At 35.8% G+C, this 25,522-nt stretch overlaps 1 protein-coding gene across 1 annotated transcript in view; it reads right to left on the bottom strand.

The window, feature by feature from the left end:
* Nucleotides 1-2,419: 2,419 nt before the first annotated feature.
* The window catches only part of MYO5C (myosin VC), a gene marked incomplete at both ends in the record, with an annotated part of 34,618 nt that continues 11,515 nt past the window's right edge, over nt 2,420-25,522 (bottom strand). The window contains 29 exons of the mRNA XM_082488862.1: nt 2,420-2,572; nt 2,829-2,909; nt 3,431-3,605; nt 4,649-4,931; nt 5,379-5,529; nt 6,825-6,914; nt 8,041-8,195; nt 9,160-9,255; nt 9,970-10,057; nt 10,317-10,482; nt 10,699-10,750; nt 11,540-11,633; nt 13,560-13,740; nt 14,093-14,173; nt 14,261-14,324; nt 15,173-15,266; nt 15,826-16,006; nt 17,216-17,279; nt 17,855-17,948; nt 18,193-18,357; nt 18,952-19,098; nt 19,471-19,636; nt 20,334-20,545; nt 21,296-21,407; nt 21,494-21,580; nt 23,111-23,208; nt 23,571-23,705; nt 24,600-24,683; nt 25,318-25,443. Of these exons, the coding sequence (XP_082344988.1) occupies nt 2,420-2,572; nt 2,829-2,909; nt 3,431-3,605; nt 4,649-4,931; nt 5,379-5,529; nt 6,825-6,914; nt 8,041-8,195; nt 9,160-9,255; nt 9,970-10,057; nt 10,317-10,482; nt 10,699-10,750; nt 11,540-11,633; nt 13,560-13,740; nt 14,093-14,173; nt 14,261-14,324; nt 15,173-15,266; nt 15,826-16,006; nt 17,216-17,279; nt 17,855-17,948; nt 18,193-18,357; nt 18,952-19,098; nt 19,471-19,636; nt 20,334-20,545; nt 21,296-21,407; nt 21,494-21,580; nt 23,111-23,208; nt 23,571-23,705; nt 24,600-24,683; nt 25,318-25,443 (3,675 nt within the window). The remainder of the gene's footprint in view (nt 2,573-2,828; nt 2,910-3,430; nt 3,606-4,648; nt 4,932-5,378; nt 5,530-6,824; nt 6,915-8,040; nt 8,196-9,159; nt 9,256-9,969; nt 10,058-10,316; nt 10,483-10,698; nt 10,751-11,539; nt 11,634-13,559; nt 13,741-14,092; nt 14,174-14,260; nt 14,325-15,172; nt 15,267-15,825; nt 16,007-17,215; nt 17,280-17,854; nt 17,949-18,192; nt 18,358-18,951; nt 19,099-19,470; nt 19,637-20,333; nt 20,546-21,295; nt 21,408-21,493; nt 21,581-23,110; nt 23,209-23,570; nt 23,706-24,599; nt 24,684-25,317; nt 25,444-25,522) is intronic.

The raw sequence follows: 25,522 nt of genomic DNA, 5'->3' as shown, positions 1-25,522 counted from the left end.
TCCTGAGATGCCAATAGCATCATACACATCTCTCCATAAGCCATTTCAGTGCTTTCCCATGGCAGTAAGGGTCATCATTCAACATTTTCCAATTTGAATGAAACAACTTTCTCCTTTACTATCATTCTAGGAAAGTTAGCCTCAGTAATGCCTCTTCCATGTATCTGTCTTCACTAAAACTGCCTCTTATATGTAGAAGAATTACGGATAACAAACAGAATTTTGCACCTACACTATGGCTGGAAGCATTAATGTCAGCAAAAGCAAGATAACTTTCTGAGAGCATACAGTAGACCGATAATTTTTAACTTCCTTTTAGAAAATATATTTTGTTGTTTGCATACACAGGATTAATAGCATACTTCACACAAACTTCTCAGAGTAACCTAGCATCAAATTGTCAGAACAATTTTCCTGGATCAGCAATTTTTGTCATACAGACACACATGCCTTCTGAGATTTCCATGGGATGTAGATGTAAGAGTGACTGATTTTACTCATACCGTCCCAGGTAACAGACATACAGCTCCAGTAACTGTAAAAAAAGGCTATAAACAAATTACAGCAGCAAAACTTGCTTGCATTAAAATATTTACAGATTTTTTTATTATTATTATTATTTACAGAGCCAAGGACAGCATACCACTCTGACAGGAAGATAACCGATGTTACCGCAAAGCAACTGGGCCATTAAATAAATGTTTATGGTGCGATACAAGACTGACAGTATTCACTAATGTTCACACAGTTCCAAGTAATTTCTTTCAAATAATCCCATACTGAAAACGTAACTATTGCATCACTCAAAGAACTACAAATTGATTTAAAAGCTACTTTATTTAACACATTAAAATACTAGTCTACCTACACATCTGTGGCATTTTGTACAGCTTTTATTGTTATTGAACAAACCACAAAATTTTTCCTTCATATATTTTGAATGTATCTCTGTGGATATCACCATGAATATTTCACTGTACATAGTAAACACCAAGAACATTAAATAGCAAGAATGATTCCTTCTTTATATTTACAGATTGTTCCATGAAATTAAAAAAGCAGTACTAACACTGTGTAATAAAATAAAAAAAAATAATCAAATAAATTGTTCCTTGCTGTAATATTTAACTAAATTAATTATAATCCCTTAAATATTTCAAAGCTTTAGTACTCAATTTTAATAACTATATCTAATAGACTAGCTAGAAAAGTAGCATTATTTAATGAGCAATTTATAAGAACAGTCATTGTGGTGAGGTGAATGCTCTTTCTCCAGTTGTTCTGAGAGGGTCCAGTACTAAACGTTACTGTTTGTCGCAGTCTGACTACAGGGAGAAGACTGAACAAAGCAAAAGGGGACCACTTCTGCTTCTAAGGATCCTGCACTTGAAATGAAATAAAGATGGAATGTAAGGAATTAAGCTTGGTTTATCAGTAAGACCAGCCCACAGCAGCTGCATTCACTCGTACTCAGTGTTTGGATGGGAAGGGGGAAAACAGCAAAAAAGAAAGGGAGAAAGAAGATGTGCACATGTGTGCCAAATGAGGAGATGCCTCCTGTTTTTTAGAGAAACAAGCTTGTAATTCAACCTGGATCATGACATGAATATTATATCTGACTTTTCTACTATAATGACTGATATGAAAACCCAGGCTTGTCACTGCAGAGAACAAAACTGAAATCTGTCTTCAAGAAGAGCACCTGAGTCCTTCCTCTGGCTGAAAAGCTGTCTGGCGTGCCCGAACTGCAACACAGTGAGCCAAGCCAGCACGCCTACAAAAAAGCAATTCTTTCAGACTGATGTTGGTTCCCCAGCTTCAATGTAGCTATTTATATTGATTTTTTTTTAACAATTGTGGAAGGACCTTCCCTTCCCTCCTACTACAGTCTTCTGGAGGAACTGTTATAGAAGACTTCTTTTATGAAAGCAATAAGGGTATAAGAAGTATAGGTGAAAGCTACTGTAAAACAGATCCATTATATCAAGGCAATGAACAGAATTACCTTGGAAAAAACCCTCTTGGTACAGAAGTGAAGGCAAGGAAAATTGTAAAGTAATAACATTTATCACATGGCAGTCTTCCCCTCTGACTGGTGCTGACAGGGCACCGACGCAAACTTGTCAGATAAAATGCTTTTTTTGTCAGGTTTGGGCTAAAAAATTGTATGGTTAGCTTTGTGTCCAGCTGATGATATAAAGTCATCATTGTAGGACCGTAACGAAGGGAGAAGAGTAAGAAAATAGAGAATGAAATCACAAGCTGAAATTATTCCTACTTTTTAAGTCTTGACTCAAGAACAAGTTTTTAAGTTTGATTCACTGCAAGCTGCCACACTATCCACCAGCTGGAGAAATGAACCACAAAAGTCCGCCTGTTTTTATATAGTTTCTGAGGAAATACCAATGCATTGGGTTTGTTAAACCCTTGTGAGAAAGCCAAGTTTGAAGCTGCTGGGGACTTGTATCATTTCCAAGGCATGTGGAGAGGGGGTGAAAGGAAACGTCACTTGAAAGAGATATTTGGTATCGAGCATCAACTGTGGAACATCCTCACGATTGTTTAGCATAGCCTGAAATTATAACAGAAAGTGTAAGAAAATATAGTATTAAGAATCAAAGCAAAACCAGCCCATTGTTTGCTTCCCATTGCAAATCTTGCTTTCACATGACGTTACGGAGACTTGTTTTGACCAATTCCAAATGTCCAGAAGCTGAGCAACTTAGTAGTAATATGATGTAAAGGTCAAGTATAACTACATAGCATCAAAGACTGTGTGTATGAAGTATCCTGTAACTTGAATATGAGATAATAGTTGTAGCTCTTACCTGGACTTTACGAACAAACGATGGAGTCACTCTTTTCTCAAAATCATCTATCGGAGTGTATGAGTTGAGGATCTTAACTATCTGTTCAAATTACAAAAGACTATTTTAGTATGTCACAAAAAGTGAGAAGAGAAAAAGAAGAAAGCATTAATACAACATCTTTATTGATATTTAATGGAAGTTTCAGTAAAGAATTTTACAGTAATAAGAGAATTTTGACTGGTCACCTAATGAGTTGTTACATATATGATGGTTGCTATGACTTATTTCCAGAGGTGTCAGCAGGATCAAGGAGATGAAGAAAAAGCTGACTCAATTAAGGGAAACAACAAAAAAACCCCTGTGACAAAGTAAAGAAAATACATTGTGGAATAAAAACATGGGATAGAACAAAGCAGGCAAGTATTCACCGTGGGAGCAGTTAAAATGCTAATAATCAGGAATAAGGAGTTAAAAAAATTCAGTTCAACAAGTGGTGATATGGAATGCTGAGGAATGCTGTTTTTATCAAATGAAAGGCCAATAGCTCTTTGCAACAAATTATTTTAGATAGCTAAGATTCTGCAATTGGTCCTGCCAGAAGAAAACAGATGGTTCATTACCTGCACAGTAGAAAGAGATGTGCAGTGTTCACATATTTCCTTGGCATCATCATCTGTGATCTTTTTGACCTGAAGGAGCCAGGCTGCTTGAGACAGAGGCTCCAAAGTTTCTTTGACATTGCCGCTTTGAAGATTCTTGTCCTTTAGCCATTCTTCCAAGTAGCTGATATTACATCTGGGTTAAACCATGAACGGACAACAGAAATGTCAGGTTCCACCTAACAATCAAGTTACATTAAAGACTTATACAGAAGGAATGCTCCTGTAATGCAGTGTTCAAATTCATATCTTTCAAGTTAAAAACGATACCTGTAGATCATAAAAATCAAACAATTAATATCTTATGGATCTGTAAGTTTAATCCCTTGCATATTTCAATCCTTTTTTTTTTTATTATTTCTTAAAGCTTGGATAATAGCAAGTTATTAGTTTAGCTGTTGTTTACAGAAAATTACTAATATATACTTGTATTGCCTATTACACTGAGCACTGTATGTCTTTAAAATATTAATTTATAACTGATCTTATATAGGAAATAAGAACAATCTTTGCACATTACAAAGCAGGGCTGGGCTTATAACTGATGACCTAAAGGTTAAATCAGCTTTCTTCTAGTAATATTCCCAATGGGTCAAGATTTTACTGATTTTCTTTCACTTTAGTCTGCAGACTATGTAATGGAGAACAAATGAACTGTATCTTCTGCAAAACAGTTAGGAGCACGTTCTCTTGATGGTCGTCACAGGACAGATGACGCCCTATCTAAACCCTCAAAGGCTCTGTCTCAGTACCTTTCTCGCCACAGAGCATGAAAAACGCAAGTCAGCTTTTGACTGTCTGCCAGCCAGGGGACGCTGCACCTGTTTACTATAGTAAGAAAGAATCAAAAGTATTATTCATCACATCATGACAGAACTACCATGGAAAGAATCCTAACATGTCTGACTTTAAACTCCAGACTGTAATTTTCTCTGTCTTTTCCTCCATTAGTGTTTCCATGGAAAGAACAATTTATTTGTATATATGTTATGTAGGGAAAGTTCAGCCCAAAAGCCAAAGATACTTTTCCTTTTTTTTTCCAAAAAGAGTAGAAACCAGTTAGCTACTTCCAGTAGAATGGTTACAGAATATCCAGTGACTTAGCAATAAAGGCCATTACATAAAAGTGTTAAAAACTCATTCTCAAGCAACTGCTTGTTGGAACTTTCCTGACTTTACCTTATCTGCATTCCTTTTCTACAAGAGCACATGTCCTTGCGGAGGAAGAGACTATTGAGGGTGATAGCTCCAATCAGAAAGAAAAGCTGCTTCACTGCCTGCTTTAGAAGCTCAGAGTCCAAGCCATTCTGGCACATGGTACTATAAAAATAGCTGAGCTGTTGCAGGATAGAGGTCATTGTGTAGGTATCTGTGTCGTCTATACTAGAAGAACGTTTACGGAACCCTGTAGGTTTCAAGCCAGAAATTCCCTGAAGGCTTTCATATTCCAGCATGCCTGGTACTGAAAGACAACAGAAAACAACTGATAAGACCAACAACCCTAAAGCTCCTTTTAGTTATGTTAACTTAATTATAGAACAAAACCTACTTTCAGGATATTTTAAAAGTTAAATGATCCAAGAAAAATAAGATACTGATAAAGGCTTCCGGAGCACACAGATTTTTAAAAGCCTTTTGTTTCTGTAGAATATTGATTGATTTCAAAGCATTATCCCGCTCCAGGTAATGTTGTGAGGAAAAAGTCTTTCCAAACCCTGTGGGGAATGGTATATCCCGTGGGGATATACCATTCAGTGGAATTTATACGTGCAGAAACACACATGCAGGTACACATATGTATAAATCAACAGGAGAAAGAAGTCTGCCCCATCCTTTGCCTCCATGTATAAGCTTTATTTGTATACTTCACAAGCTACATTTAAGCGTGTGTGGGTTGCTGCTGTCTTACCGATCATGGGCTGGATGTTGTTCTCCATTACAATAATGAATTGGTGATAGATACGAATGGCCAAATCACTAAGAATTTGTCTGTATTCTGAGAGATCAAAATGCTTCAAACAGTTCTTATTCTGTTGTGGAGTGTTACACTTCATAAATTCCTACAAGTAAGTTGTAAATGTAATTATTAGAAATCACATAGCATTATAATTATAAATTGTTACTATAATGTAATGTATATATTAGAGTAACTCATTCCATCTCCGGCTGAATAAGAATGAGACTCATCTCAGAATGAGTCAATGCTACAGCTAATTTCAATGGATACTTCCAGTTCTGGGTTTCCTGTACTTAATTTTCCAGATTATGTTGACATTTACTCTGTTCCTAAAGTCTGCTAAAGCCAAAGGAAAGACATGCATAGACTTCAATGAACTCTGGAGCAATTCCTAGATCACTTAAAGAGAAAGCAAACTTCATCCCCCAACCCCCCCAGAAAAAAAAAAAAAAAACAACCAAAATGCAGTTTTTAAACTATGTTGGGGAAAAAAAATAATTACATTTTATTGCTGCAAAGGAATCTCATTTTTGGACTTTTCATCAGCATAGTTCTGACTTCAAAAGTGTAGACTGAATCCTAACTTGTGTGAAGTCCTAAATGTTCATTACAAATACAGATTAAAACTCTAAATTCAAACCTTTCCCTAACATTGTACTAAATTATAAAAGACTGTTATTAATTAAGGTTTAATGTTTTCAATTCTCCACTGCTCTTTAGATGTTACCGATACGACCACAAGAGGGAGTATTGTTGTTTAGACAGTACACAGTTACTCTGATTCCAAGGCTTTATGGTACCTCTTTGCTTTAATCATGAAGACTATATTCTTATGTGCCTATACAATTTCAGTTCAGTCTACCTAAGTTTATAAAACCTAGCAATAGAATATAGTAAGAGTTTGCAATTTAGAAGAATTTGTAAGAATTTTATATTTTGGGATGAAACTTAGCTTAAACAAGCAAGTGAAAAAAGGGTATTTTATTGTTTTGCTGCTTTCCTGAGGTTTTCTTCTGTAATCTCATATTGGTAGCAGTAGCTGTTTGAATGGTCACAAATATAAAATAGTAAAATTGGGTTTTATATACATATATATGTAGCTGGACATCTGAAGTCCAGCTCACATTAAACTCCTGTGGAAGAGATAAAATTAAGTAGTAGTTTCCACATCATGTCTTTAACCTACTTTAGCACTTTAATGTTTCCTTGATTTCACTTGATCTGTTAGTTCTATACTGTCATATTATTTGTGCAAGACATATAAAACTACTGCAGAGTAATACGAATGTCTAAATATCTGGAAGGAACAGTGGTGAGCTTGCGAATAATTATCTATTATCACTATTTGAAGTCTGTCACAAGTAAAGTAATGGAATTACTTGATGAAATCATTCCTACCTCTTCCCCGCTGTACTGCTTCAAACAGTTAAGAAAATAATACGTGTTGGAAAGCCAAAAGGACAACATCTCAAAGTCTTCTGAATGTTCCTAAAAACAGTAAATAACGCAGTCATAATTGTATTGTCTCATGAAGTTTAGTTATTAAATTAACTTAGGATCATTGCAGAATTGGTATAATAGAGCTCAGAGATAGCAGAGGGAGCATACAGCATCTATAACATGCTAGCTGAACAAATCAGGCTAATACACATATAGCAAAAATCCCTCTGTTATCTAGTAAACGCTATTTAAGTCTTCTTAAATGACAGACTGGATAAGTAAGTCTGAACCAAACAGTTTTACACATTTCTACATATCGTGTTGTAGTCTACTGGAGGCCTTCCGGCAAAAAAGCATGAACAACGCCTGTGTACACAAACAAAACTGAACTACGTATAAACACAATTCTAACTATGTCTGTTTAATTTTGTTAGCTAAGTAAGCAGAAGCTTTTCTAATGGATAAACTGCGGTATAAATTTGTTTGTGAACAAACTGTAGGTGTTCTCTATACAACAAATTCAACTGCATAAACCATAGTCCTTTCCTGCCTGTGCTACAAAGCATGCCTTGTGTTTTACTGCATCATAAATCCCTAATAAAGCATTCACGTGGCTGAATTTGTTATGTAGATGAGACAACAGGCTAACAATTCTTGTTTATAACTTGATTTTGTAAACTGGCTGGCAACATAACTTTAATCATTTGGGTACTAATGCGGCAGTACCAAAAACATGTCAAGAAACCATTACACTAGTAGAAGAGCAGTGCAAAAACCTCTTCAACTTCTGATACCTACCTGCTACCAAACATACTAACCTTCATTTCTGTCCATCCAACTTTTACCAGTGCTGAAAGTACAGGTGCATTCAACTAATTAGCTACTCATTGTAAAATGTAAAATACTTCAAATAATTTTGTCAACAAGCTCTTCAGATGAAAATAATTTCTGTTAATGCATTCTGTGCATTCTATGTTCACCACAGTAGGACCTTACCGAGAGGCTTTACAGGGATACTACTACAAACTTCAAAAAGAGTGTCACTAATGATTATTATTCTATTATAGGAATACTAGCAAATGGAAGTGTGAGCAATCCCCAGGTACTATGCATGCATCTTGTAAACCTTACATTAAAAATCAAAAAGTACAGTATGGCCAAACGTAATTCCTACCTTAACAACTTGTTTGATACCATCAATGGTTACATTCATGAAAGATTTCAGCATGTCAGCATCATTCAGATAATCTGCATACCTCACACACATGAATAGGATGTGAGCTGGAAGGCCAGGTATCATATTTACTACAACTCCCCGTGGCTTTAAATCTGCATAAAGGAAAGTCAACAGGTTTATTATCTAAAAGTCAATGTATTATTCTGAAAAAGACAAGCACTATGGGGTTTATTTCTTCAGTGACCAGTCACTTGATAATTGATTTACTGATTAAATGCCTGTTTCTGAAAACTTCTGTAACGATACTGTTCATATAAGGGTATTAATTAAGTTTTCCAGAGTAACAGGAGAATATTGAAGCAAATTCTATGGTCCACCATGGGCTATGCCAGACAGGACAACTTCAAAAAGCAATTTGCATTTAACTACCCACTGGAGCCCCCACCAAATTCTGGCATTCCTTAATGATACACCTTTGTTCACAAAGATATAAACATGCACAAGGCTGAAGTAGGTGAAAAGAAAAGGAAGATGTTGTTTCCAAGCAGTAGTTTATAAGGGTACTCATGTGCATAGAAAATTTGTCGAGTTCACTATTAATTATATGCTAATGCAAAAAGCTGGCTTGGCAGTAAGATTGGTATGGTGAAGTAACTCAGAGGAAGGACAAAATTCCTCTACATGAGAAACATGAAAGTACAGTTCCCTTCAGTGAAGAGAATGATATGGAAAGGACAGGCAGGAGAGAATCCATCACACGTGGATATAAACCAAATGACTTACAGACTTAGGTGACCAGGAAGAAAGTAAATTCAAGTCCCTGAAGTACTCTGGAGATTTATAGCTTTATAAGTAAATAAATATTAAGAAAGATAATAGAGTCAGCATTATGTAGGGTCAGACAAACGATTTTACGCAGACAAAGCATTTCTATATTTGAAATGACTGGCAGTGGAAAAAGAGCAATACAGAGCCTCCAAGTTGTCTGGGTGCTAAGAGAGTGGAAAAAAGGCAACTTTGAACATAAGTGAAATATGGTGCCTTGTAGTTTTTGTTGTAGTGTTCTACACTGAGTATCATTGACTACTGATAAAATTTGAAGTGTTACTAAAATACCGAGGATCAGATTTTGAATAATCCTTTCTTCGTCCTCTTTTTTGTACTCCATCATTCCAATGTACTCTTTGGACAAAGTTGGCACATGAGCTTCAGCTGTCAAACACAAGAGCACTGTTACCTGCAGGTAAACGGCTAAGCTAAAGTTCGTGTTAGAACAAACAGTTGGAGTAAAGCAGTTTTCTCTGTAATAAACAGAGTATGGGCCCTGTTCACAATAACACTTTTAGCTTATGGTTCCAAGCATTATGAGTTAAATAACATGTATATTATTAATGTGATTAGTTTCACTGCATTCAGTGGAACTACTTGCACTAAATAAGATAAATACATCTCTACATTAGCCACCTCTGCAATGTTTTGAAGTGTATTCTATAGTGAAGAATTACTTGCTATATAAGAGCTTTGTACAAACTAACTTCAAATCAGGAACCATCTGCCATTTGAAGGTAACAGGAGGTGCTACTCATCTGATGCAAAACTAACACTCTGTTGGCTCAGAGACAGTTTGTGTAAGGGTATGAATTAACTTTTGTTGACAGAACCTGATGCCCCTGGCTTAATCTTTTATCGTATAGTCTAGGTCCCATATGTGCCCATTATTTAGCTGGAAAAAAATACAGGAACGGCCTCTTATATAATTTTTGTTGATGGTTCCCTGGCACTTTTTTCTGAGGTTTTAAAATTTCTAACCCCACCCTAAGCCCTACCTTTTTCTTTTTTTTTGTTTTAAATATACTTTCTTTCAAACACACACCAAACATCCAAATCTGTATCTATAAACAAAAAAATCATGTAACAATAGCTTACTTTTTTCAATAGTCCTGGTAAGAGTTTTGATCTGATCCTCCAATTTTTTTATTATTCTGTCTTTCATGTCTAGTTTTTCTTCAAGATCCTGTAATAATCAAAGTCAGTGAGTTCAGAGCAACCACAATTAAAAAAATGTCCTCTACTGCTACATGTTATTGCCACCATTAAAGAGCACTGTGCTGTGCTTTTAATTATATTTGGTAGAAGAAACAAGAAACTTTCATATCTTTTTTTCTCCCCCAATGAATTGAGAAAACTCCCTGCCCACACCATGAAACCATGATTTCTTTCTTTTTATCCTGCATTTCAGGTACAGTTTCTTAATAATAGTTTCATTTGCTTACCATGTTTTCCACAGTAAGTCGAGTTGTTTCTTGCTTTATCTTGCTTTTTACTTCATCCTGGATTTCATCTTGCATCAGACCATTGCTCAGCCCCTCAATTTCTTGGGTTGTGACTTTCAGTCTCTCTTTTTCTTTTATGTCTATTTCATTCTGGGCCTCATTTGTTCTAAGAATAGATAGATAGGAAGCTTTGTCTCTTATTCTTCTTTCATTAAAGTATGGTCGTATCATACTGTTCATTACTTATTAACTGCATGCAAGGCTGTAAGGCAAATCTTACACTGGATGTGGTACTTTAAAGAGTTTAAGTGACTTTGTTATCCCAGCTTATGGCAACTACATTTCTTACATTAAAAAAAAAAAGAAATATATATGTATTTACCGTCTTTGTGTTATATCCCCTTCTAGCTCATAATGCAGCCGATTAGACATCTCTTTCATTTTTTTCGGTAATAATTAGCAACAAAATCCAAAACAAAAGAAAAACAACAAAATCACTTTTGCTTACTGTTCTGTACTAGTATTTAGTAAGTCTATTCTTACACTCACAATTTTGTTTCATCTAACGAAATTGAATGACATGCCAGATAGTGTATCAGAGAAATATCTGACTACTCCACACTACACAGAAGATTATATAGGATGGGGAATTTTGACACTACTAACTTCTTGCAGTTGGCAGTAAAACTACTTGCAAATTTGATATCAATTGATTGGGAAGACACTACAGTTAGACAGACTCAGAAACCTCAGCAAAGTATGCTTTCCTAAATTGAGAAGAGCTTTCAAACAAGCAAATTTAGCAAGAACTTTTCACTCTGTCTCCCACTCTGAATTTTTCAACACCCTCTGAAATCCACCACATAGAGTATGCCTTAAGTTCCAAAACGTATTTCCTTTTTATGGTTGTTTCCAAAGGGCATACTCCATGGCACATACTAATACACTTGCAGACATCCAAACCATAGAACTGAATAACCTAAAAAAGGTTAAAAAAAGAAAAAATACACATACTTGCATACATTTTATTCTTTAACAACAGAGATATAAATCACACAACACATTTTTCATTATGTTTCTTACATTTTACTATCAAGAAAGTAAGTAATAAGGCAATCAAGTTATCATGTAATATTGTTTCAGCTTTTAAAAATTCAAATATAGAGAATTCATCATGTTCATCTTAAACAAATGTAAGACTAGGGACCATATCAGTACTTTACCTTTCAGCTTTACAGTCTGCTCTTGAAGACGGTTTTCAAGATCTAATTTTTGACTTTCAAGTTCAGAAACCTGTTGTTTAAGATCTGGGATTACCTTTTAGAGAAAGAGGAGATTTGTAAGTTTCACCACCTTCCTTCTTTTCAAATGTCTGCAATAGTTCCTGTGACACTGGAAGACCTTCAACTGCAAATAGTCAAAGACTGGAGAGACGCTGTGAAGGAGTGCTGCTACCTACGTGCCTGACTTCTTTAACTCTTCTGGAGGCATCTGCTGCTGGCCACTCTTAAAAATGAGATAGCGAACTAATTAAATGTTTGGACTGGCCTAGTACTATGATTCTTCAGTTCTAGTTTAAAGGAAAACACTGTGGCTTTAATTTCCCTAGCTCAGTTAACACTGGAAAAAACCTCAATGTCATAAAATCATATTTTAAAAATAACATTGTAAGTAACTTTTCCTTATGTTTTCAAATTTAGTAACTTTGTTTTGAAAATATTTCTTTAGTTATTTTTAACTCAGCAGAAAAAATTATATGATATATACTATCCTCTGGAATAACAGCACTTCCTTGTGTTAGATTGGTTTTACACAGTACTAATAATTTGAGTCTGAAGCCTTGCTGGCAATTTGTTAGCAACGATATGCTTAGCTGCCCTCTGGTGGGGAAAGCCTCAGAACTGCACAAATCTGTAACCACCATGAATCCCATAGGTGTCTGGTTTTTCACTATCAAATTAGAGAACTTGCCAACATGAGAGACAAAAATTGCTTTAGAGAGGCTTCTGAGAAAAAGATGCTAATTTATTTCCTCTGACTACAGGGGAAGCATGAAATAACTAAATTCTGAACTGCAATGCCTCAGTACAATGAAAATTGGAGCTGGTTGCTGTGGGTTGACCCCAGTTTTTATAGCTGGGCATGACATTATATGGTAGGGGATACCCTTCTGGTCAGCTCAGGTCTGCTGTCCGGGCTGAGTGCCCTCCCAACTTCTTGCCCACCCCCAGCTTAACTTGCTGAGGTGGAGCAGAGCAGGAAAAAGAGAAAGCCTTGACACTGTGCAAGCTCTGTTCAAGCAACAAATCCAAAATGTAGCATCATATGGACTGCTACAAAGAAACTGAATTCCATCGCAGATGGATCCAGTACACTGTTTTAATACTGACCTATAGAAAGTTACAGCATCACAAAACTGCTTTTCATTAAGTCTGAAATACCGAAAGTGTTCCACCAGAAAAAATATATGGCCTGACCAAAACATAGCTTTTTTTTTTTAATTATCAGATGAGAAGTCTAAATTAGGTAGGTATTAAAAAAGGTATGGTGAGCTAACTTTCTGGTCACTGTTAAACGTCCGATTCCTTTTTTTAGTTAAAATTCTGTGTAAATAAAAGCCCTAAATAAATACTTGTTTCTTCATGACTTCCATTATAAAGCTGCATTATCTGTAGAAATTATTGCACCCCTCAAAATTTCCTCGCATTGTTGAGAAACACAACAAAAATATGTGTATGAGCTCAGCAATGGACATCCTGGCAACATTTTGAAGTCCAAAACATCTTTATAAAATCTGAATATTCAGTGACATAAGGGTACAAGGGTTCAAACGCATTCTAAAGAGTCAGTGTCTCCCTAGCTATCAACAGCAGAAGCCAAAGCCTCTGTGTGTGCACTATACATCAAGTCAGAGTTTGTAAAATGGTATTTTGCTATTCTGTGATTAGAGTCAAATCTCAGTTCAGGTTTATGCAAAAGAAAAGGCAAAAAGCCTCGGTGAGGCTGCCCCAACAAGAGGTACACTGGGATGATAAATTTGCCTGCCTCCTAACACACTACACTACCCCAGCATGCAGGGAAAGTGCCTGTATGGATGTGCAATCTTAGACGGCCCTATCTGTTCAAGCCTTGAGATTTCAAGGACACGAACACAAGATTTTGAGGCCTTTGTGCCACAAACACATTTGGATTGTTTTACTAAGTAACAAAAGCATACATTGCTTTATTACACCTTGATCTTACCAGGTTTTCTGAAGTTAGCCTGCTAACTTCAAGTCGAATACCATCATTTATGTCATTTTCCTCTCGAAATAATTTTTGTAGATGATTAATATCTTGGCTAAGATGTTCAACTTTAAAGTTCAAACCTTCAATCTCCTTTTCATATATTTCTTTCTGAGACTGAAAATGACTTTCCAATACTCTGTTAAAAAAAGGGAGAAAGAACATGGCAGATGTAGTACGACCTTGATGCAATGGGTCAAATTTAATATGTAAAGTGAAAACAAAGCATTGTGGTTAACATGTAGACTTTCCATTACATCACCTGTGCATTAAGGGAGTTGAAATTTATGCACGATATCTCAGAGGAAACCCATTTCCCTGACTGACACATACACACTTATCTCACTGACTTAGTAAAAGTTTGTTAAAGTGATTTTAAGCTGCTCAGCCAGTCATACAATGTAGTGTTTGTTCATTTCTTAAACAGAAGTTTCCGTTTATTTTCTAGATGACAGCTTGGAGTTATAAAAACTTTGAAGAACTGAACTAACCTTGTAGCTTTTTTCAAGCCCTCATAAGCAAACCACAGTTCTCCATCCTCATTTAAGTGTTCCAAATCCTCCGTAGAGAGTCTAGAATACAAGACAATGTCATTAGCATGCAGGTGAACAAAATGTATTTCTTAAGCTTTTTTTAAAGAGAACTCAGAACAAAATTACCTGCTTCTTACATCTTCAAAATCATAACTTTCAAGAAGCTGTTTTGTAACTTCTGACATCTTTTCTGGGAAAAAAAAAAAGTTTATTACATGAATAATTTTCTCCGCACATTTCAAATTAAGTTTGATTATAAAAATCAAGCCAACCTCTTTCTAAATCTACAAGGTTCTTTCCTGGTACTCAGTAAATATATCTGATTTACTACAAGAATATGATGAAGGCCTTGGTTCTACTTCTGGACATGTAAGGCACACTAGATAGGTATAACACCAATATTGATTTTTTTCTAAACACATCAAACTTTCAATGCAAAGTTACATCTTTCTGTTCTGAATCTGGACAACTGCTAGAGTTGTACAGATGATTTGTCATGTAGTGCTAGGTTACTACATTAAATGCTACAGATACAGGTTTGCTCTATGACATTGTTAGCATTGAACAAAGTGCACAACACTAGTGCTTCTTATTAAGTACCTTTTCCAAAACAGAATCCAACTCAGCAAGTTATTTAAGCGTATTTGATATTTATTGGACTTAAAGGCTAAAGATAGGATGAATAAAAGCTAGATAATGTACTGTTTCCGTATTCTTGGGTCTCTACAAGTTACTTGCTAAATTCTAAATGAAATTTACATCATTGGTATTGATTTTTAAACACAAAGGAGAAATGTTTGAAATCGGAGTTTCTTCAAAGGGGTACCCCAGATCTCAGTATTCAGCGATCACTTTGTAAAACTCACCTGTTGGGTTTTTTTTCCCCTTGCAAGTAGAGGTATGAATAGAATGAAATCACTATGGGATGGGAAAGAGAGCTGAGTTTTTGTCAAAGCTAACATGGAAGAAATAAATTTAAAATGGCCTGGTTCACATCATATTTGGTAAGTTCTCTGAATTATCTAATATGTAGCTTACCCCTCAGTTCTCGCTTCTGTGAATGGGCCTGCTTTTCAACATCCAATTTTTGTGTCTGCAACAGTTCGATTTCCTTTTGCAACTCAGGTATTTTCTGAATCAGACAAAAATTACAGACTGAGACAAGGAGTGAATGACAAGGGCTGAGTATCAGTTAAATCATAACTATAATTATAATTAAGAACAAGTTCATATAGTAAAATGCTTAAAAACGTATCGTGTTTAAAGCATCTGGTCCTCAGGCATCAGAGCAGAACAGTGATGTGTTTGTGTCACAGAACTGACCTGGAGAAAAATTGTGACTTTACATAAAAGTAATATTTTCAGGTTCAATTTATAAACTACATTTATGAAAAATCCCCTAAGAAACTAATACTTTCTTGCAAAAAGGAAGAAAAAAAGATTCACACATTAAACATAAATATTCAGGCACAATTACTCTTCAAAATATGCGCTTATTCTGCAAGCAATAACTTAATCATATTTTGTACTACATGAAAACAATGCAACAGTGGTGTATCAAATACAGCTTATTAACTACAACTTCTTTTAAAAATGCAGAGATAAAAAAAAAAAATCTATAAATAAAACACCCATATTCTATACTTGCGTTATGTAGTGAAGATTCCAAAATGAAATGCATCATACTTTACCTGTGCTTGTTTTGTAAGTTGTCCTACTTCCATTTTCAAGCCAACCTGAATGACAATTTCTTGCTGAATTTGATGTTGTAGCTGAGTTTTTTCTTCTTTCAGAACCTTAATTTCTCCCTTTAGCAATTCAATCTCCTTTTCATAGTCCTGCTTCTGATTTTGGAAATTTTTCTCAAGTATCCTAAACAAGACAATGAAAAGGTGGTTTTATTTTCCTACATGCATAAGTGAAAGAGGGGGCTTTGGTTTTGTCTTAATTTGAAAGAAATGTTTAATTGATGAAAACTCAAGGGAACCATAGTTACTTGAAAATGCTATCCTACATCCTCAGAATCAATATACAAAACAGATGATAATAGGATGAGAATATCCCTGGATTTCCCTACATCTAATTCAGATATTGGGACTGAATTCAAGGCTGAGTTTTTTCCACTTAAAGGCTAATTCTCTAACTCTTTGAGAGTTAGCCTACCTAAGCGGCTTTCCGCTACATTTATGTTCACAGTCAGCACTGAAAAAGGACAGAGCAACAGAAAGCCCTGTGTCCTTCTCAGAAAAACATTTTAAGCAGCTTTCCATTTTTAACTAGTACCTGCTGGAATGGACTGCCTTCCAACATAATATAGCTAATAGGCAAAGCAGAAAAACTAGCAAAGAAGTCCTCTTAGTATAGTCTGAAGTTATCTGCAGCTGAAATGAGACTGAGCTGAAATACCACACAGCTTCCAACCCTCAGGAACAGTGACTGATTGCACCCTTCAGAGAACAGCATTTACCTGGTACCTAAGGTTCTCTGTCTTATACTGGAAAAGCGTTACTGGGAAATAAATACTTGATCTGAGAAAAGCATGTTGCAAAGCAACAACCATTTATTGCATAATAATAGGATTTTTAATACTGCAGATGAAATACCAAAGGGCTTAAAAACTTTCCCCCTATACTTTTAGCCAAATGTCCTTTACAAACACCGCTTTCCTTTAAGCTGAATCTTTCAATTCTGTCCTTTAATATTCACTACACAGGAATTTTGACCGGTATGGCCATCAGCTGCTCTCTGAGCCCTGACTGAATTCTGAGTATGTTTCCAAAGAAATCATTGTGATCAGGGCTGCCTTTCAGTTCTCAGAAAGACACGTGAAAACACGGGAAACTGCAAAAGCAAGAGCAGTCTCAAGCATACAATATAATTTCCTGTGTGTGACTGATGCACAGACAAGCATGTGCTTTTCCTCAACTGTACATGAAGTACTTCAGTACTAGCATTAATGTCCAAGAACACTGACAGACTTGTAAGTGATGTGAGCGTAACACATTTACAGCAGGAGAAAGAAAGGCGGGGAAACAGAAAAAATGACCGCTGTTTCAAAGCAATAAAATTCAGATTCCATACATTCTCTGATTTTCTTCTTTTTGTACATCATTGAAGAGTTGCTTCGTGAGGTCATCCATTTTCTCTGTCAAAAAATATTTCAATATTTCAAAGACCTTCATGCAATTATGTGCATTTATTAAAACAGTATGACCACAATGAGAAGTTTTGTTTTAATAAGCAATCCTTAAAATATTTTTAAGCTGAAATTACTCTCTCAAGTGCCAAAAATTATCACAGTAAATTTGACAAGTAATGCTATAGAATAAAAAGGTTCTGAAACACCAAAGTGTTATTCATCCAAAGTATACTTGACCTCATGTGCTGCCTGTGTCCTTTGAAATTAGATTCATAAAAGTAATATATCAAAGGAACCAAGAACGAAGCAACATTTTGAAGGAACACATGTGCATGAAACAGAAAACACCATAGGAGGAGAGCTTTTGCTACTGAAAGAACAAATTTAATTTAATTGCTAAATTGAAAGCATTTGCACTATACATTCTAAGCAAGTGAAGCTTAGGACCTACTTTTAATTTACTGTAAATTCAGCATTTATATTGCTTTTATTAGAACAAAAGTAATTTATCTTTGCCAAAAACCTGACTTTACAACTTTCCCCCATTATAACTCCTTTAAAACTCCTTTTAGTTATTGTACCTTTCATTTCCTCAGTTTTTTCTTGGAACTTTATTTCTAAGGTCTCTTTCTGTTCTTGTAATTCTTTATTCAGATTCTCAAGTTTTAAGATTTTCTGTACACACAAAAAATAAGAATAATATACAAATTACAAGGGAGGAGAGGAAGACACAGGTCACAGGAGGTCTTGCATTTTAACAAGCATATATGGACTCCCTTCCTTCCCTGCCACCTCCCCCCCTCCCCCCCCCAAAAGTGAAGTTACTAAGTAACTCTCAAATCATTCATTTGATAAATCAAATAACTGAAAAGACTATTTAAACTAAAATAAAAGCACCCAGATGGCATTTACAATGTACCTGTTCACTGTCCTCTTTATATTTTTTCCCTTTCTCTTCACATGTTCTCTTTTGAGCGGTTAACTTTTCAAGATCTAATTCGAGTTTTTGAATTGTATCCATGTCATTCATATGAGTTGAAGCAAGATTGGTCAATCGTTCCAGCAAACCATGATTTTCTCTACTCTACAATGAGCAAGACAGGTTAGAAGGAAACAGAAAACTGCACACCTGAAACTGTTTAATAAAATTTTGAAGGAAGCACCTGACCTATTTCATATCAGTCATGATTATTTCAACCAAGGATTGTTTCCATCAATTAGATTAAAGCTACCACATAAGGACAATTTGGCTGGTATGGCTCTCAAAAATAAGCTGCAAAATGAACATAATATGGAATTCCCAAAAGTTACTAAATATGTTGCACCAGAGCAGTACCTCACACATCCTTCATCCTAATACAAGTAATCCCATCCAGAGATTGGACAGGCTACTTAAGAAACAGTAAAAAAAAAAAAAAATGTTCATTGCAGATTCTTCTCATTGGCACAACCAACCAAAAAATATAAGGAAACTCAGGATAATTCTTCCTACCCTGGATGTAGGAAGAATGTGAGTGGTTTATTGTAAAGGACGATATCCCTTACATATTCTCCTGTCTTGTCAAGTAACATATAGCTATTGTAATTCACATAAGCCTCTAGTCAACATGAGAGCTCTGAATAAAACAAATATGATAAAAAAATTAGTACAAATCATAAACTGATTCGTGTCCCTCACCTGCTCTTCTATCTTTTTCTGCAGTTGCTGAACTCTGTATGAAAGCTGGATATTCAATACAAACCGCCGAATATTCTGAAATCTGCGCCTGGCAAGCCATGCACGGGCATATTTCTGAAGGATCACAGCCTTGTGTTCTTCAAGCATCTTTAAAATAAAATATTAACATCCGTCTGTAATTACCCGTGGCTCAATCAGCATCAGTTATAACATTCTGTGAGTCTGCATACACTGGTAATGACAATGCTTCTCACAGAAGTATCAAAATACAGAAATACCTGAACCGTTGCAGTAATCACACTAAATGATCTGCATCAACCAGAGTTCTTGGTAGCTCAGAGATTAGATCTTAGCTACTGCGTTATCAGTATTTTTATAGCAATATAAAAATAGAGTAGAAGGTATGAGAACCAGACATGCAAAAGGTAAAGTATTAAGTAACACTGCCCTTGTCTCCATCTTTCTTATAGAGCAATAGCTGTTTCCAGTTACTGAAATAAAATTTTTGATAGGCTGTACCTTCCGATATTTTTTTCTTGCTAGAAATCCTCTTGTATAAGCTTGAATTGTTACAGCAGCCACATGGATGAGCTGGCAGAGTCTACGGACCAGGTAACCCCGACAGTATTTCTGAATAATTATAGCTGCCCACGTTTGCTTCAGAGTTCCTGCAGTTATAGCTTGCCTTAATTCAAAAGACAATGAAGTTTACTTAGGTCACGCTAGATTTTTCACGCTCATTCCCTCAGTCAGCCAAATCACACACACACACACACACACACACACACAAAATATATTGAGAACAGGCATCCACTATCTAAAATACAGCTTTTTCTTCAATCAAAGCGAAAGAGAGGGAATTATCCACAATCTTTGAAATCTGTTCCACAAGCAATTGTTCTGATGGTCTCTTTCCAAAAATTTCAAAGCCTACATACCTTCCTCTCAGTCTGCTCTGTGAACGACTGGTGCTGTTGGTGCTGCTGCATAATTCCTTGTAATAATTTGTACACGCTAATTTGTAGACCCTTGTAAATTGCTTTTTCTTTCTGCTAACTGACTTCTCTGGCTTTAAAGCTATGTAGTAAGACCAAGCCAACAACTGGGCCACGCATCATTAGCTAAGGACTGAGCTTAGAGGTAGACAGGCCTCTGAGGAATCTGGCAGACAACATTTGAAATCTGTTAGAGTATTTTCTTCGTGTAAGCTGAATAACTTGATCATTTTCAGGTCCATAATTACAAGCACGAGGAAATGGAAATACAATCTGAATTGCTCTTTCATAAAATTACACTTCCAAATTAGCATTGGGCATTAGTTTGACCTTCTATATCCCTTCAGGCATGCCCTAGCAGCAAATTCATTTATCAGCCAAAAGTACCGTACAGTCCGCTGGCCCCGGAAATACTGCTGTATTATAATAGCTGCTTGTTTTATGCGAAGGAATTTCTTCCGCTGCAGCCAGCCTCGAACACTCTTTTGGATCATGATGCATGCATGTCTCAGTTTATCCGAACGCAGTTTTTCTAAGTAAGCAACCTGTCCTGCTCTGAAGAAAATTTTTGTTCTCCCAAACTGATATTGGTTATGATCCTGAAAAAGAAAACAATAGGTATATTAAGTTTTTAGTTTATTATTGTAGACCAGACACTGTCTTGCTTTTATAAATTGTCACTTCAGGCAAGTTCTTCTGAAATGACATCGTGCTCGATAAGAATATCCTCTCTACGTTCTTTGTAGATAGGAATATATGGGGGGAAAATTCACTTAGCAGGAAAGAACCAAAGAATTACATCCAAAAATTGCACCCTAGTGATCTCAAATTAAAGAGAGGATCTGGACTTATCATCAAGGCCTTGAAAGCAACCTCTTCACCCCTCCTACACGTCTGGTTCCTTGGGCTCAACAGTACTTTTTGGTGCATGTCTGGCATTGAATCAGCAAGCTGTGTGAGCAAGAACTCAGGGGAGAAGCTTCTTTTAAGCTCAGGCTCTCACCCTTGGCCTGTACCAGAGCTATGCTGCATTCCACCATCAAAAGGCCTCATGTGTGCATAAACTTCTAATACTTGACAAACGTATACCATTTACTGTTCACTGGTTGAGGTAGAGTATCTTCCATTTTACAAGTGAAAAGAGGTTAAATCATCTGTCTACAGCCACGTCATGACTGTGTCACAACACAAGGTTATTGACTTGCAAGCCTATGTGCAACACTAAATAAGGAAAGAAAGTAATAGTGTAAATACCTCTCCTATTTGAGGACATACTACTCTTGGCAAACGAGACCTTTTATTAATAATAGATGCTATAATACATAATGGGTCAGTGCATACAAACTAACCTGGATTAGCCGTTGCAAAACAATCTTGCAAATCTGCTTCTTATCATTTATGGAGAGTTCCTGCTGTGTCATAAGAATGCTGTAACGGCTGAAAAATTCAATGTAAGTCCATCTGGAAAACAAAAAGTTAGCAAATGAAATTCATTTAAGAGACACCTAAGTATTTTTTGACATACGGAGGCCCACTGCTCTCCCTACCTGGATGGGTAACTCTGTGCACTAATCCGAATAGTTTCCAAAACACCACATGCTCGCAGTTGCTGAGCCACTCTTTTTGAATCAAACCTAAAAAAAAGCAGAGTTATATTTTACATTTTTGCTGGGTTTGGCATGCTATAATAATTATAACCGTTCTACTAGCTGGATTTCTATTTCTGCCCATAGGATGCAGGGCTCCCTACTTTTTATATGGTGTCTTACTTGCTTTTTTTTTTTTAACGTGTGATAGGGAATATCTGGGTTTTCTTTTCCTGCCTCAAAACAAAAGGAAGACTATATTTATTTTACTCTTACAAAAAGTCCTGTTTCTTTTCAATATTAACTGTGAAAGCTCATATCACCAAGTAGCAAAGAATCATGCCAGTTTCAGTGCAAAACACACAGAAATAAATTCCTTCAGCAGTCTATTGGGAAAGAACTCTCTCTAGGTACTCTTTAGCACACTGATTATGAATAAACCAGGATCTACTCGTGAATATCCAGGTTCAAGATTATCAACACAGGGCATTGAAAGACCCTTTCCAATTCTAGACCAGAGCTGATGTGTCCACAGAGCACAACACTGCAGTGTTAATCCAGTACTAGCTAACAGATCCCTGTGGCTGACAGATGACTATATCATTCTTTCACAAACTTATGGTAAGCTCTTCTAGTCTAATAATTCAGACATGTTTTTATATTATCCAAGCTATTTCCCCCCTCATTGCTATTACGCAGAATAATGAGGTCTCAGCGCAGTGATAGTGAAACAGTGCTATTTGTAACATGTTTTGCATGGACAGATTTTCTCTGGCTTCAAGAAAATTAGCTAACACACTCACATTGAAAATAAATAATTTAGAATCAAAGTTTCCCTCCTCCCTTCTACTCAGATACGACGAAAGTTTTTATTTCATTTGTCATTACACTACCTTCCAGCTAAAAGCAGCATAACTAAAACTAGATTCCACATCTGCCCACAAACCAGACCAATAGCTGCACCAAGGTTAACTCTTGCTTACAGTTAGTGGTTATCAAGCTAGACATAGGAATTATGCAAACTATCTGGCATATATGATTGTATTATAATATTAAAATGCTAAAAATTGGGGGGGGGGGGGGGGGGGGAGCCAAGGCTATGCTCAACACTGCTCATACCTTTCTGACCTCTACAGCTTCTCTAAATACTTCTGTGGACAAAAGGGAAGTTCACAAAGAAAATGGCAGTGGCTTTTATTCTTCAAATATGAATTGGTGCTAATCCATACTGCACAAGAGCAAATACACCTAAACAAAGTATCCATCAACTTAAATCAAAGGTGGACAATCTTTCCCCTAAAAACATGACAAACGCAGAGACACTAATATCCGACTAGAAAAATTTTACAATAATACAGAATTTTTGAGGTATCAATAACTACTACTAAATGATTCTATTTTTCTAAGATGACAATATTTTTTTTTAATTCTGCAGTCTTGAAAGGAAAAATATGTTCTGTATGGGATGTTGTTCAACAATAAGAATTTAGATTGCTGACAGGTAGCTACTGTGAAATAGAAAAATAATCTTTTAATTTTAAAGCTAATATAACAGCTCAACACCACTAACATACTTACTCAAAAGGCAACTTCTCATCATTTGGCTTTATGCATCGTACATAATGAGGGGTGGTTGCATTGAGTGTCGCCATCAGTAAAGACAAAGAACTCCGGAACTACAAAACATCAGACATATAACAGTTTTGCTAATGAAACATTTCCAGCTAAGGAAAAAGACGAATCTTAGGGTTTTAATTCTTTGTTAGGTTTTGGCTGGACACCAGGAGATTTTCTTATGGATTATATCTTAAACACAGGAAATTTAACAGTCCTACTGTACCTAACAGTCTCCTATATACAAATTAAACACACCTACTTATACCCAGACCTGGAGCACTGCACTGAGGCTGGCTCTTGCTATACTGAAAGCTGGATAGTCCACCGTGAATAGTAACAGAATACAGCACTGTAGTCTCAGACTGCCCAGTACGCTTCCCTGAAAGTATGAGCATCACAGAATAGCACATTTATGTAGTACCTTATTGCCAACAGTCATTCGGAGTTGTTTGTTAGGTGACTTGAGAACAGGTCTTGCAGATTTGATGTTTATAGTTGAACTGAAAGGTGAAACGGACACTGGATTGTCTTGAAAAAAACTTGCACACAGATGAAACTAAAAGTGTGGTGAAAGAAGCACAGTTAAATACTGTGTAGCTGTAATAACATTTAAATAAAAATTACACCTACTGTAACGTAAAACACAAACCACATCCATCTTAATGCTTAGGCCAGGTATTGTAGGACTTGGAAGTGGAACTTTAAGCCACAAACAAACAATGATTGAAGAAACAGTTGCAACAATTCTGAGTCTATTGTGAAGCACATCTACATTTCACAGACACAACTCAACAACTGTTAAGCTATTTCAATATGAGGAAACATGGAATAAATATAGAACAGAGTTAAAAATAAGACCACTTAAGGTTATATTTTCACAATATTTGATTTAAATTAAGAATATGTTTTTTGGTCTGATTAAGTTAGCTTCTTAACAGTAATCCTGCAGGCTCAAGGCTGTAGACCTGAAAGGGACAGGGCCTTCAAGCAGATGGGAAGTGGCAGGCACGTAAAAGACATCTGATGTTTTCCCTGCCCTGACATTCTCTCAATCTCTTTTGAAGAACAAACAAAGGCAGCTGTTAATGATAAGCCACCTACCATAGCTACATGTAATGACTACAGAAAAAAAAAAATTAATTGTTTGGTTTCAAGGATTCCAAAATGCTATTCAAGGGAGATACTAAGAAAACAAAAAACACTAACATAACTAGCAAAGTAAATTCACATGTATGAAAAAGTTGAATACTGTGTTTTTTCATCTTGCATGTTATTTGATGTTAAAAATACACACTTGTAGACTATTAATAAAAATTAAGACTAAAATAATTGATTCAACCTATTTAAAAAATCTTTTTTGATCAGAAAAAAATCTTTTAAAATCATACCTGAATGAATGCCAGTAAAATCAGATATTCAGAAAATTAATCATTACTGATTGTTCACAAACCTTGCTCTCTTTCAAGATTTCAATCAATACTTCATGTACTGTATCTCTGTTCTTTTCCAGAAATCCTTCATATTTATATTCTACCTGTGCAAACGGGTGAAATCATTAACTTTTCAGCAATCCATGAACAGTTAGCAAACCAGTAATTTTTACTCTCTAAGCTGTGGTGGCCAAAAGGTCTTTATTAGTCTTAAACACGATGGCTGAAACCCTGCTTTTACTGGTTTCATTACAGCACACATACATACATGCATACTGCAAATTTAGAAGCAGGGCAAACTGTCAGAATCCACTATCAACTGCAATTTCCTCCTGCCTTCATTAGAAATTTCTTTCCTCCTGTCTTCATTATGCTACAATTTCAAATCAAACTACCAAAAAAGGAATATTACATTTGAAATGTAAATAACTGAGACTAAAATGTGTACAGACTACAATCTTAAGTATTTTATTTATACATTGCACTCTTTTTCTGCCTCTTTATCTTGATGACTTATTTTTATACTCTCAAATTCATTACCTTAAGCACTTCTTAGGTTTAAATGGCATGTTACAAGCAGTATTACCAATAAATAAATAGTACTATGTATTGAAGGCAGATTTTATAGAAGTTCCAAACCTGTGGTTACTATTTCCTCTATTTTGTAAGTTTGCTTCTTTTATGAACGAGTTACTGCTAGAAACAAGGTGAAATAATACTGGGTTGTTTACACTATACCTTATCAGCAAAGTGTTGAATGATGAAAGAAGTGTTTGACATCCTCGGCTTTTCAAAGAGCACATTTTTATTGACAAAATTATTATACAGCTTTTGAAGCCAGTTTTCATCTGTTCCATGAGGTAACTGTAAAAATGAGAAGGGCAATCTCTAACAAAACTCTGCTGGACTGTTAAAAACTGCAAAACTGCTCACTATCAATAAA

This window comes from Vanellus vanellus (assembly GCF_965231255.1).
Source record: "Vanellus vanellus genome assembly, chromosome: 11".
NCBI lineage: Eukaryota > Metazoa > Chordata > Aves > Charadriiformes > Charadriidae > Vanellus > Vanellus vanellus.
This window is presented reverse-complemented; position numbering and strand designations above follow the sequence as displayed.